Below are 15,656 nucleotides of genomic sequence, written 5' to 3'. Positions count from 1 at the left end.
TTATCATAGAAGAGCAATTAGAGATAATATTTTGACATCTTTATTTAGATTAGATTTTTTTTTTTTTTGCTTAGGAAAAGCAAAGAGGGGGGTGAGGATGACCTCACCCGCGTAGCAACCCCCACTAGGCTCCTTTTCTGGTGGAGAATGTTCGATACGGGCAGACAAGTTTTACTCATCCCTCCTTACCCGCGAAGAAGCCCCACCAATGTGGCAGCCCCTTCCATGTGTGAGTACGTCACACCAGCACCACCTAAGTACCGGCAGACTAGATGGTGACTCCACCGGGCAAACCATGCGGGGGGCATCCGGTCCCCGCATTTAATCAACGCCCGCGTATTTCGAACTTGGGCCACTCCGATGAAATCTTAGCCCCGTTCCAACCGTGCTACCACCTCGGTGGTTATTTAGACTAGATTTTGTTTGAAAGTAGATGTAGAATTTTAGAATATTATTGGTTTTGTACGACTTTTAATTATGTTATTTAACTAGAATTTGAACATTATTATTTAAATTATTCTTATTATCTGATTATAATATTATGATGAGATGTCTTGCACCCTCGTGAAGAGAGTTCTCTATGAGCATGCGGTGGTTGCCGCAACTCCCGGCTCGCAATCTCAGGTCGAAGGCGCGACACTTACCCACCTAGAAGATGGGTAAATTATTTTTTCCTCAGCCGGTAAAATAATATTTTTTTATTCCTAAAATACCCCAGCCCAAGTATATAATATAATATAATATAATATAATATATATCATAATATTATATCATAAAATATATTATATAATATTATATATTATATATTATTATATATATATATATATATATATATATATATATATAATAGAGGATATTATAGGAAATATGAATAGACCTTAGCAACATGCTCATGAAAATAGTAATGCAAAAGAACATAGGTAACATATTTCAGAGCCACTTTCCAATAAAAAAAGAACATGCATAAATTATTTTTCTATCTAATTATTGCTTTAGAAACACTTCCTAAAAAAAAATAGATAATTTTTTTACCCCTCGAAGAATGGGCCCAAAGTTTAGCTGTTATTTAGTCACATTACTTGATGATAATATGAGAAGGCATTACTTATTGCAGCATTAATCGCCACAATTATTGATAGTAGTATAAAAAAAAATCTTAATTGATCAATTGTTTTAGAATAAAAAAAAATAATGCTCACATTAAGGTGTACTGAACTTGACCTGGTAGTAGATGAATCTTTGCCGCTTATTGCTTCAAATGAAATGCAGGAGGACTTGAGTATATTACGGGATCTATCCCTTCCGTCAAAGGACATGGTTTCTCAGATACTGTGGAGTAATAGTACATAAGCTCTGATAAGGCTAAGTGTAGACTACACTGTGTAGTACCCTAGGGGTATCCTAGTGGCAATATTAGTTTCTATAAAATATTCAAGTAAAGATGGCATTCGTGAGCACATTATGAAGATGAGAAATATTGCCAAGACAATTGAATGAAATTAAGGCTTCCATATCTGATCACTACAGTAGAAAAGGTCTACAGCAGTGGTCGAAATTACGGCAAAAATATAGCAAACAATTGGCAAAACTTATACCAACAATTAGTTAACTACGGAAACAGATAGCTTTGCAAAAAATTATTTGCCACGGCTTAGATGATCATTAGTATAAGCAACTCTATGGTAATAGTCTTGAGTCATCCTATAGGAGGAACAGTTTGTAAGCATTGGTAAAACTTATTCCAGTGATTGCAACCATCACTTAACATGCAACCAAAATCAAGCATTGGAAACAAAATTTTTTATTATAAAATATGGCTGAAAATGCGCTGGACATTATCGGACCAAATCCGTGTCCATGCCCGGTATCCAATTGGATTTATGCACAAAATTTTGAATACGAAAAAAATTCTTATACATAGACCTATATAAGAGATCAAACCTAAGACCTCTTGGATTGTTACTAACTACACCATGCCACCATGACAACATTAAATTCTAATATGAAGTTATGATTTATTTAATTATTCAAAACATGTTCACATTATAAAATCTACTCATTCTAAATATGTTATGGTATTTCATATTTTAAAAATTAATTATTTTCATAATTAATTCAATCCTCCTCTTTTGGACAAAAAATAAAAAATGAATTACATCATTTTATTCTTTGATTATTTTTATTTCATATTGTAATTGAAAAGTAGTTGTACTTAATATAGAATACTTTTAATTCTTTAAGTTATATATTTTATTTAATTAGTTTTAATTTTTATATATATTTAATACAAATTAGGTTGAATTAGTTATCTGATTTTTTGGTTAAATCAATCTCCATATGAGTTTTCAATAATTACATCTTAGCTAATTTCCTAATTACAATGCATCACCTACAATATTGACAATGGTTTTCGTCCAAAAACTATTTTCGCCTAATTTTAAACTAACTTGCCTTATGTAACTTGTTCATTAAATAAATCAAATCAAAGCAAGTTGAAAATAATATAATTAGTCCATGAAAAAGTTCCAAATAAAAACATAATACACAATCAATTTTATTAAATTTACTGTCCCTCTAATAACCAATAAGCATTAAAGATTCTTTTTTCATAAGAATAGGTAAAAGATATTACGCAACCTCCTATATTAATTAATTATTTGTGATATATATTTAGTTAATTTAAAAAATACTAGTATATATAAAACTATTATAAAATATATTAAAACTCTCAAACCGAATCCACCCTATGCTTCACCAGCTATTTATTTAAATTGACCGATCAAGTATCATATTCAATAAATAGGTCTAGCTAAATAAAGTTGAAAATAGTATATTTAACCTAGTGAAAATTATTAAGTACAAATAAAATATATGATAGTCGATACATGTAGTTGAAATCTTATTACTTTTATATATTACCAACCAAGTTCAATTTAACCAAAAAATATTATCCTTGCAAGGTATTGTCGCAATATAAAAAATTTTAGAAGCATTCATAATTAATCATTGTGATATTATAAATATTTTACGATAATTCTTAAAAATATAAAATATTTTTTTTTTTAGCAGTCATAAAGTACTATCGCTATATAATAACTTTTAGTAATACTACAAACGAATCATTGTAATATTATATATCTTTTGTGATATTTCTTAAAATTATTACTAGAGAGCATTTGTGGTGATAGACTTTGTCAAGTGTTACTAAAATTCTGTCATTTTATATATTTTCAGTCCACTTTATTTTCACTTCTTTTCCATCTAAGTATAATCTCTTTAGAGTCTCCTACAATATATATAATGGGGGTTAGATAGTTAATTATTTACTAATTAAATATGTGCAAGAGGAGGAGAGATTGAGAGAGGAGAAGATAGAGAATGTGAACATTGTTTCATATCGGGCAGGCAAAAATGCAGGTAAAGGAAAAGGTGTGCCCAAAAGAAAAGAAAAGAAAGCATTAACTGTGACATTAAGTGTAGCCAACAACAAAGTTGTGAAATGCTACTCGTAGGAAAAAAAGGGACATCTAAAGAAAAAATAGTTGCAAAAGAAAGATATATTTTGCTCTCATGTATGTTTTGAATCTAATCTAGTAAATGTTCCAAATTCTGTCTAGTGGATTGATTCTAATGCATATATGCACATTGCTAACAATTTGTATTGTTAAAAGTGAACATACATCACCACAAGAAATTGCATACATTCACATGTCAAGGCATTTGGATGCTTTAGGTAGTCTCAGATGCCAGTTTTATCTTTGTTTTAGAGAGGACGCGCTACATTCCTTCTTTTTCTAAAAATTTAGTTTCTGTTCCTACTTTGGACAAAATTGGCTTTCATGATTCTTTTGGAAACTCTAGATTTAAATTAGTTGAAGATCATATAATTATTAATTTTATGGTTTGTAAATTCTTCAATTGGTAACGAAAGATGTAGAATTAATAAAAGCTCTTCCATACTGTGGCACCGAAGAGTGGGCATATCTCCGAAGAAAATGTCAAAAAATTAATAAAGGATGGGATCTTAAGATCATTAAATTTTACTAATTTTGTGACCTGTATTAACTACATAAAGAAAGACCAGGTATACACATCTAAAAAAGGTACTAGAAAAAGTGAAGAAATTTTAAAAATTATTCACATTAATGTATGCAATTTTTTTTTCTTTCATGTCTTATAGGAGAAAAGTATTTTGTTAAATTTATTGATGATTATTAATGATATATATGTGTGTGTACGTACGTACGTATATTTCTATAACTTCTATTTGAAAAGGCTGATATTTTTTAAGGCTTTTAAAAAATTCAAAATAAAAGTAGAGAGATAATTAGAAAAAATAATTTAGATCGGATAGAATTAGCAAATACTATGGTAGATACATAGAAATGGGACAAAAGCTAGTACCAATTGCAAAATTTCTAAAGAATAGGACATTATACCAAAACACCCAATGCTAGGCACACTAGGTCAAAATTAGGTAGCTAAAAGGAGGAATATAATGTATCAAAAAAACGGTTTGGAATATGATAAGTTATTCTACCCTACTTATTTTCTTGTGAGATGAGGCTATAGAGATTGCTATGCATATTATGAATAGTATCTTTCCTAAGTCAATCCAAAAGACTCTTTATGAGCTATAGACTAGTAAAAAATCTAACTTGAGATATATATGAATATATGGGGTGTTGAGGTGAACCCAATATTTACAACCCACAAGAGAAGATATTTGACCTGAGAACAGCTTGTGGTTTTTCATTGGTTATCCAGAGAGGTTCAAAAGGGTATAGATTCTATTTTCTATTTCATACACCATAAATATAAAATAGTAGATAATAAAGCTAGATTTCTAGAGGATAGCAGTTTTATTGGAAGTGGACTATCTCGAAATATTATCTTTGAGGAAATACACGGAACAATCTCTACATCTTAAAAACAAACTGAAGTAATGATTTCCATTGTTATCTCTCAAAATAACATTTTCGAGGGATCACCACTTCATCTAGATCCACCCCAGGAGGTTCTACTGCTAAAGAACCAATTGTCCAATCACTGCCACAACCAGATCAAGGGACAACTCTTTAGAGATTTACTCGAATAAGAAAACCCACCATACCTTCAGAATATATGGTATATTTAACAAACGTGCGAGAACAAGAGACATTTCTCATAAGCCATGAAAATTGAGAATGCCTTGCAAAGGTAAATACCATGAAAAAAGAGTAAATTTCTATGGATATATGACAACCAAATCTGAGACCTAATCGATCTATTTGAAAGAGTGCAATGATCAGTTGGTTGCAAATTGATCTAGAAGACCAAAAGAAACTCTGATTGTATGATTCAACACTATAAAGTGAAATTTGGCAACAAAGTTCATACAAAAGGCAAGCATTGACATAGAAAAGACTATTCTCCAGTTTCATCAAAGAACACTTTTAAGATTGTTGTGACCTTAGTAACTCTTTTTAATTTAGAGCTACTTCAAATGGTTGTGAAAATAGGCATCCTCAATGATGATCTAACTATTACAAAGAAACCTTTCTTGCATAGCAAAATAAAACATATTGAGATCTGATGGTAAGAATATTGGTCATCCTGGCCTCGGGTTATTCCAACCTCCATGGCCTAAGCCTTAATCGAAGTGAATGACCATGGTATTAGCCAATATGCCATTCTGATCGGTCCTACCCAGGAGTAATGCAAAAGATCATTGAATGAGTTACAATCACGGTCTTAACGACAGTTACACCAATACAACAGTAAAGAAACAATCAACGCGATTATTGTTGCATATCAATCGTGGAACCTTTACCACACGGTTAATGCACGATTAGCCATTATCGTGCAATTATGACACCTCCAGATAAATTAGGTAATGGACACCATTCTCATCCTATATATAAGGATGACCAGAGGACCCTTAGAAAAGCATTCTTAAACTTCCTCTTTTCCTAGAGCACTCTTCCGCACTCAGTCTCTCTTTCTTTTCCATTGTTGCTCTAAATCTCTACTAACTTAAGCATCAGAGGTCCTCTGCCAAAAACCATCCGGCAAGTAGACTTCTTTATAGGTCAATCTCGCCTTCCTCCTTGATTTTGGTCGACCTCGGTGCATCTCAATTTTAGCCGACCTCATCGTACCTCGGTTTCAGCCGATCTCAACACGCCTGAGGGCAAGATCGAACTAAATCCAAATTCTAACAGCAACAAGATCTAATATCACTCTATAATAACTTAAGATCTTATCCAAAAAAGCTAGTCGGAAGGTATTATTTGAATTTATTGATCCTGTATAAATATCCAAAGTCTACCAAGCGAATAACCAATATAAAACTAAACACACGCCCGTATGGGTCCTCATATACTTTCTTTGTTTAAGTCGTGACGTCCTCGTCAGGCTAAGAGACCAAATCCATTCAAATTTTATCAATGAGCTTGTGATGCAGTGTTTCTTAGTCCACATGAATTATGGATCGAATCCGCTCTGATATCATTTGTAACAATCCGAAATCTCACCCGAAAAGACTAGTCGAAACGTATTATTTAGATTCTTTGATCCTACATGACTACCTAAGATCTATCTAACGAATAACTAATGTGGGACTAAATACACACCTGCATAAGTTCTCACACACTTGGTGGGAAAAAAAACTCACCTCGGCTTTGCAGATACAAATAAGCAGCCAGTTAATGTGCTCACCAAAGCAATCGAGTAAAAGCCTACAGAAGCTTGCATTTAATGTCATGTATTAAAGGAGTTTAAAAGTCATGTTGTGTAGTCCCAAGAGTCGTAACAAGTAGTTCAAGAGTCATTTTTAATATGAAAGCTGGTCGAAGAAACATAGAATTGTCACTTATATTTATAAATAGGAGTGAGCCCCAGGCTCACAAATCATCGAGTCACTACTCTAAGCTACTCTATAATACCTCTCATTAACGCACTCGCCTGTACTAAAAAGTTTTGGCATTCAATGAAAAGCTCTTTCCTCTTAATTAGAGACTTGCTCTTATTGCATCTTACCCACTAGTTCCTCTAGTTTGAGTCAATTGTTAGCCCATTTTTCTTTTCTCTACCAATGTTCATGAGATGGTAGCGAGTTAAAATGAATAAACATAGGATCCAAAGAGATGATAACATTTCCTTGATCCAAGTATTATGTATTTAACATGTTTGCTAATAAACGAGCTAGTTGATTATAAAGCAAAGGTTATAGCAGAGCAAAGCTACAATAGCATCCTCAACAGCAAAAAGCTAGAAAGTGAGGCCTCACTGATAAACCTAAGGTTCTGCAAGGCTTCACATGATTACTAGATTCCTCACTTCCAAAGTGACCGAAGATCTTCGAACCCAATATGCTAAGCTACATGGAAAGGTAATTTTCAAATAGAAGCATTCTAATACACCTCCCCCTTTGACAAACAAACATCCCCCTTAGGCCAACTCTTAATAAGAAGGCACATCAGTTTAAAGGTTTAAATCTATTATAATGAAGGATCGAAGCCATCGAATCTTCCACTCATGCACATATATCTTGGTTCCCTTTCCATACATCTATACAGAAGTTCAACACTGATTTTATTTACGAAAATACCATTCAATACATTGTGCCATGAACCCCAAAGAATCCTAATTATTGTTGAACCTACCAAGTGACACCAACCTAGTCAAATTTCTTGCTTAGGATGGTTGATTCTAAATTAGAGTTGTTTGGGTTATAAAGGGCTAATCCAATTCACGGCCCTTCGCCTCCAAACCTAATAAATAGATAAATAAATATATATATTAAATAAGCAATAAATAAACCAACTTCAACAACAATAAAGCCAATTTCTTTCTTACCTACCAACCTACTGAGCTGTCGTGCTCATGGCGTGCAGAATGCATATACCCGGTTGATAGAGAGAATATTAGTCCCGACCTTTTTGATCTCTGATCTTAGCCGGGGCAAATGACTTCGATATAAACCTGACATGCCATTTTGGTTGGTTCGATATAAAAACAACACCAAAAATTATTGATGCATGGCAAAAATGAGCATTAACAATAGTGACACTGGTATAACAGTATGTGAGGATCCGTGCGGACATATGTTTAGTGCCGCATCGATTATTCGTTGGGCAGATCTTGGGTACTTATATAGAATTAAGAAACTCAAATAATACCTTCCGACTAGCCGTTTTGGATGAGATCCTAAGTTGTTACAAACGGTATCAAAGCGACCCGGCCCATAATCTATTTGAACTAGGGACACTGTAGCACGGATCTATTAGGATTGACCACGGACCGATCGTGGTGCTTATGATTAAATTTGAATAGCTTTAAACGCTTAACCTGACGAGAGCATCAGAATCTAAACGAAGAAGTATGTAAGGACTCGTGCGAGCGTGTATTTAGTCCCAAATGGGTTATTCGCTGGTAGACCTTAAGTCCTTATATATGATTAAGAAACTCAAATAATACCTTTCGGTTAGCCTTTTGTGTGAGATCCTGGATTGCTACAAATGGTAGAAGAGCAGACCCAACCCATAACCTGTGGACTAAGGGGCACTGCAACATGAATTTATTGCGGTTGACCATGGGCCGATCGTGATGCTCGTGATTAAATTTGAATGAATTCGAGCCCTTAATCTAACGAGAACGTTAGGATTTAAACTAAAAAAGTATGTGAGGACTCATGTGGACGTTTGTTTAGTCTCACATCTGTTATTTGCTAGTAGATCTTGAGTACTTATATTGGATCAAAGAATTCAAATAATACTTTCTGGCAAGCTATTTTCAGTGAGGTCCTGGATTATCACAAAGTTAATACACGATCAATGCGATTATCACCAAGTACTAATCGTTGTAAGCTATTACCATGTGGTTAATGCATGATTAGCTGATAAATCAGGCAAGGATCCTACACTCATTCTATAAATAGAGATGATCGAAGACCCTCAAGTAAGCAATCTAACACTCATCTCCACTCATTCTCTCTCTTCCATTGTTGTTCTAAATATTTAACTTAAGCATCAGAGGGTCCGCCATCGAGAACCTTCCAATAAGTAGACTTCTTTATTGATCAATTCCGCCTTCCATGTCAATTTTGGCCAACCTCGGCACAACCCACCCAAAAAGGCTAGTCGAAAGGTATATTTGGATACCTTAGTCCTATAGAAGAACCCAAGATCTCCTCGACGAATAACCAATATGTGACTAAATACATGCTCACACAGATCCTCATATACTCTTCTTATTCAAGCCCTGACGTCTTTGCTAGACTAAGAGTCAAATCCATTCAAATCTAATCACAACCACCATAATCGGCTCATAATCCGCCTCTATGAACCCATGCTACAGTGTCTCCTAATCCACATAGGCTACGCACTGAGTTCGCTCTGATATCATTTGTAATAACCTAAAACCTCACCCAAAAAGACTAGCCGGAAGATATAAATTCTTTTTAAATTCTGTAGTCCTATATAAATACCCAAGATCTCATCGGTGAATAACCGATGTGGAACTAAACACATAATCTTCCAGATCCTCACATACTTTCCTCATTTAAGCCCTGACGTACTCATCAAGCTAAGAATTCAAATCTTTTCCAATCTAACCACAAGCATCACAATCGACCTATTGTCAACCCCGATAAATCTGTATTGCAAGATCCGTATTGCAATGTCCCTAGTTCACATAGACTAAAGATCGAATTCCGTCTGATACCATTTGTAGCAACTCAAGACCTCACTACAAAAAAACTAACCAAAAATATTATTTAAATTTTTTGATGTCCAAAATCTATCTAATAAATAACCGATATGAGACTAAATACACGCCTGCACAAATTCTTACGTACTTCCTCCATTTTAAGTCCCAACGTTCGCATCAAACTAAGTATTGAAATCTATTCAAATCTAATCAAAAACACAACAATCAACTCGTGGTCAGTCTCAATGAATCCATACTGCAACATCCCCAATCTACATAAATTATGAATCGAATTGAGTTCATCCTGATATCATTTATAATACTCTTCCCTTTAAGCCCTACATCGGGCTAAAGATTCAAATCCAACCCGTGGCCAGCTCCAATACATCCGTAGATCTGTAGTGCAGTGTTGGTCCAGATAGGTTAGGATCAAAACTACCAACGCAATCCATAAACACACTCACCCAGAATCATCAAGCTGATATTATATAAAAAGAAACAACAAAAAATTCGATCAACATTCCATGAGTAGTAGCCCACAACGTAATGTTCTGTACCCACCAAGAAAGAGCTAAAGATCAATAGCCAATAACAATAACGAAATAGAGAAACACTGCTGCAAAACAAGTCTCCATCTAAAGAGTGATCGACCTCGATATCTAGCTGTAGGGGCTCATTCCAATGGAGGACTCCTTGTCGTATTGTGAGTTGGCCTTGGAGAAGGCAACGTAGTAGAGCTCTGAGAGGATCGCCGTGAAGAAAACGAAGGCGGCGCCGGCGGCGAAGACTCCCTTCCTCACCGTCTGGCACGACGGCGGGTCGTTCACGAACAACGTCCGGTACCGGGTGTGGTACGCGTTCCGCACCGACCCGGCCAGCAAACACGCCTCCGCTATTATAAACGTCAACCTGTAACCAAAGCCACCGCATAAAAGATCACCGCCGTTAAGTCACCGTTAGATCCCACGCGGACACCCCGCATAGAAAACATTATACGTCAACAGCTCGCCGGCCTTAGTTTTGGGGGACAGCTGTCTCCACCTTCCAGCTCGGATCACCGACCGCCGGACGTGAAATCACTGAAAACTCAACATAAAATAATGTTTTGAGCGTTTCAAGTCCGTCCGAAAGAATACGGACAGAAATAGGAACACGGATCCGGGGAATCGACCTCCGTCGGAGATCTGAACGGCTCCGGTTATGGTCACCGCCGACGGTAAGAGAAGGAGGGAGAGAGAGAGAGAGAGAGAGAGAGAGAGAGAGAGGGAGAGACTACCAGCAGGCGATGAAGAGGAGGAGGGAGCAGGCGCGGGGGCCGCCGGGGCGGAGGGAGCGGCCAAAGCAGAAGCACTTGCTCACCACCATTACGATGATCTGGCTCACCAGGAGGAAGAGCAACGCCCCCACGCCGTAGCCGGTGGAGATGTCCGAGTCATAGACGCAGTAGGTGTAGTTCTTCTCCGAGTCCGGCACCACGATCGCCTGGAACCACCGTATTTTATCTTCAGATCGACAACATTGGATGAGCTCAGATCTCGCTAATATTCGATAATTTGGAGGGCTTACCGTGCTCCGGCGCTGTTCGGCGGCGACGGCGAGGCCGAAGGCGATGAGATCGAAGACGAAGACGATGACCAGGACCAGGATGGACGCCATGGATCCGGAGTAGATCTAGGGATCCGGTCGGTCACGGTTCTCTCTGCTTCTCCCGCTGGATCTTTCCCTCTTGTTTCTGTCGGTAAGGAGAGGGTGGGGGGTACTAAGTGCAAACCGTGAGGTGGACTAGATACCAGAAGGTGGTAGGAGTGGGTGAATGAATGGTATGGGATTATTTTAAGTTTTTTTTTTTGGGTACGCGTGTGTGAGTAAGCATTTATGGGATTTGCTCGCCCCAACCTCTCTCTCTTTCCCTCCTTTTTTTTTTTTTTTTTTTTTTTTTGGGCATTGATTGCGGATAGGCGAAGTTATAACAGCTGGATGGAATCCCGTAAACTGAACGCACAAAAATATATATATATATATATATATATATATATATATATATTCTGATCTTTTAGTCCAAATGAAAATATATATATATATACTATATAATTTTTTTAAAGTTTTGTATTATCTTATAATTTGTTTGGTATTGTTTTTATTTTTTATTTTTATTTTGAAAAACCTGGGAGAAAGGATATACTAGACTCACTGAAACCGGTTCACGTTTTAAAGTTGTTCGGTGAAATTTCTGGAAGATTTTGAAGTAGCATTCAAAATTATAACCAGGGAACAGTGGAAAGTTATTTGTACTCTTTTTACTGATTTATAGGAACGAACAGGCCCATTTTGTGGTTATTAGTTGCTTGGGCTCAGGCCGATAACAAACGGGATAGGTTAGCAAAATTCATTGTTCATAGATAATATGCCTCATAGTTTGAAATAAAATGGTATAGAAGGGGTTTTAATCTTTAGCATAGTGTTTGGATAGTGTTTATGAAAAAACAAAGGGATGGAGTAGTGGTTGAATACAAAATAGGTTAAAAAACTATTAACTCGAATATGATTTATTTATTAAATATGTCAAAAATTTAAATTTGAATGTAATTATTTATAGAGAACAGTGGAAAGTTATTTGTACTTTTTACTAATTTATAGGGACCAAACACGTCCATTTTCTAGTTATTAGTCAATGGGGCTCAGCCCGATGACAAACAGGACAGGTTAGCAAAATTCATTGTTCATAGATAATATGCCTCATAGTTTGAAATAAAATGGTATAGATGGGGTTTTAATCTTTAGCATGGTGTTTGGATAGTGTTTATCAAAAAACAAAAGGATGGGGTAGTGGTTGAATACTAAATAGGTTAAAAAACTATTAACTCGAATATGATTTATTTATTAAATAAATCAAAAATTCAAATCCGAATGTAATTATTTATAGAGAATGGTGGAAAGTTATTTGTATTCTTTTTACTAATTTATAGAGACCGAACAGGCCCATTTTCTAGTTATTAGTCGATTGGGCTCAACCCAATGACAAACGGGAGGGACACGTCAGCAAAGTCCATTGTTCATAGATAATATGCCCCATTGTTTGAAATAAAATGGTATGGATGGGGTTTTAATCTTTAGCATAGTGTTTGGATAGTTTTTGAGGAAAAACAAAGGGATGGGGTAGTGGTTGAATACAATATAGGTTAAAAAACTATTAGCTCGAATTTGATTTATTTATTAAATAGGTTAAAAATTCAAATCTGAACTTAGTTATTTTATTAAATACTTAATCTAAGCTGATCTGTAATAAGTTAAATCAAGTTAAATACATTAAATGTTCTAAGCACTATCTCTAATCAAATCTAACCACCTAGGCGTATCCATTGGATGCACCAAAGGAATGAAGCATCTGAAAATAAAAAAATAATTTCTATCAATAGATCTGCTAAAGATCTAAACCATACTTGCTTGCTACATGGTTCTCCGAATTGAGCAAATTGAGCTCAATCAACCGAAGCCCAACCCTTGCAATATCAATTTGAGCTGGACAAGTTTGTACCAAACTCCAGTTTGATGTAGGCTAGGAAACATTTACCTAATTTTAAGTCATGAAGGATTAGGTTTAGTGGCACAGGAATCGGATCCCTGATTAGATTATTATATAAGCTTTTATTTTGAACGATTCCAAATTAATATGACACTGCACTCCAACCCAACCCACTACCACGGCTGCGCAAAGGTAACTTGTTTCCCCAATGGATTCAGTACAATAGAGAGGTCTTCCAGTTCAAATATTTTAAATTGCATGTAGAATCCTAGGAAACATGGTCTTCCTCAAAGGCGCAGACCCCTCGACTCAGCACCCTTTGATGCCTGTGAATCAAAAGAAAGTCTGGTTACCAAAAAAAAAAAATCAAAAAATAAAAAAAGTAAGGGCTCGCTTAGAAACTTTGGGAGAGATGAAGTTGGAGAGGGACAAGGGGAAATCACAGAGAGCGGCAAGTTCTCCTCTCGACAAGATTAATGTAAAGAAATTTGAGAAATCTCTCCTATATAAGTTGTGAGGATCCGTGCAGACGTATGTTTAGTCTTATATCGGTTACTCGGTAGATAGATTTTGGATACTTATACAGGATCAAAGAATCTAAATAATACTTTCCGAGTAGCCATTATGGGTGAGATCTTGCATTGTTACAAATGGTATCAGAGTGAGCCCGGCCCATAAGCTATGTGGACTATGAGACACTGCAACACGGATCCACTGGGACTGATCACGAGCCGGTCGTGGTATTTGTCATTAGAATTGAAGGGATTTGAACCCTTAGTCTGAAGACGTCAAGGTTTAAACGGAAGGAGTATGTAAGGACCCGTACGGGCATGTATTTAGTCCTACATCGGTTATTCATTGGATAGAGATATACACACAAATAGCAACTTTACAAGAATGTTCATGTTATTTCTTATATTTAGAAGAGTATATATTCAAAAAAGCTATTAAGTGATTATTTTAGTAATATTATTCTTCATTTGATTTTGATATAATTATCATTATTGAATCTATATCATCTATATATTCTTCATTATTTTTAAAAGATTAAATCATATCAAATTTAAATTAATTATAGATGCTTAGATTAGTAAACTACTTTTTAGTGATATGTAAATGTTGAGTTGTTGTTCGTTTTTTAGGCGAGAATTTTGTAAAAGCAACATGATTTATTCTATAAGAGTTGATATTAATATGAGATCATGTGACATTATAATATAAATTTTTTGTCACTTTTTTTTTATTGAGAACAACTGAATTATCTTTATTGAATTTTGATCATTTTTTACTGAATTTTTTTAAGTGTATATCCTCCTAAATATGCATAATTGCATAAATACCTTTGTAAAGTGTTATTTGTATGTGTATTTTTATAAAAAAAAATTTTGTGTATCTACATGTAAGAGTATTTCTATCATTTCAAATTTAAATCATTTATTTTTTTATGGCTTTAGATGGTATATATACATATATAAAAAAAGAATAAGAAAGATATACATGCAAAATAAGTATTTTATGAAGGTATATATTCAAATAGTAATTTTATGAGGAAATTTATATAATTTTATATATTTTAGAAGGTATAGATGCAAAATAAAAAAATAAAAAAAATCTAAAAATAATAAATATTTTTTTGTTTTTAAAAGTGAATCAATTCAGGCGTCTATGTCACCGTTTCTTTGGTTGGTGGGACATCGTAAAGCGACAATGAGAGCTCAACGAGGGATCCCTCAGTCGAGCACCCATTTTAGCTGTACACCTTAGAGTGAGCCGCGTGTCACAGTGAAGTAGTCTGGGCATGGGTGCATGGTGCTAAATGTTTTTTCAATAATTTACATTAATCCAATGCCTAAGATATTACATTGGCAGCTAAGGCTGCGAATAAGTCGAGTTGACCCGTAATCCGACCCGTCTGACCCAATTAAACCCAACCCGGATCCAAATTGGAGGACCCACGGGGCCGAGCTGAGTCCTAAAATTAGACACATTCTATTTTCGGGTGGGGTCTGGATTTACTGAATTCAAACCCGACCCGACCTGAGTGACCCGTATATTGATTATGTCGCAGAAAAAATCTTAAGCAAAAAATTTTAGGACTCGTTTGGTTCGCAGAAAAAGAAGAAGAAAAGTGTGGTCAACAGAAAAGTAATGAGATGCCTCTTGTTTGGTTAGAGTTTTCGAAAAAGAGAGACGGAAAAGTTGTATTGCCATGGGAATATGATTCCCACATTTCATGGAAAAGTCTTTCCCATGAAAAATATGAGAAAGTTACTTTTCCGTAAGCCAGAAATCACTCTATTTTTATTTTTTTCCCAAAAAGCCCTTCAGCATTAAAAAGGCATTAAAAACCTAATTTTTATTAAGGGTATAATAAGAATTACGCATAACTTTCTCAGAAAAGTGGATGGTTAACCAAACATAAATACTCTGAAAATCTGTTACT

At 35.2% G+C, this 15,656-nt stretch overlaps 1 protein-coding gene across 1 annotated transcript; it reads right to left on the bottom strand.

Moving 5' to 3' along the window:
* Positions 1-10,150: 10,150 nt before the first annotated feature.
* On the bottom strand, positions 10,151-11,513 carry LOC103700208. Its single transcript, XM_039116929.1, has 3 exons — positions 11,257-11,513; positions 10,967-11,172; positions 10,151-10,599 (listed from the first exon to the last, which is right to left on the bottom strand). Exons 1-3 carry the CDS (start codon positions 11,344-11,346, stop codon positions 10,350-10,352), a joined length of 546 nt encoding a protein of 181 aa, XP_038972857.1. The 5' UTR covers positions 11,347-11,513; the 3' UTR covers positions 10,151-10,349.
* Positions 11,514-15,656: the final 4,143 nt, after the last annotated feature.

This window comes from Phoenix dactylifera, unplaced genomic scaffold (assembly GCF_009389715.1).
Source record: "Phoenix dactylifera cultivar Barhee BC4 unplaced genomic scaffold, palm_55x_up_171113_PBpolish2nd_filt_p 000144F, whole genome shotgun sequence".
NCBI lineage: Eukaryota > Viridiplantae > Streptophyta > Magnoliopsida > Arecales > Arecaceae > Phoenix > Phoenix dactylifera.
Note: the sequence above shows the minus strand (reverse complement) of the source record. Positions and strands in the feature narration are given on the sequence as shown.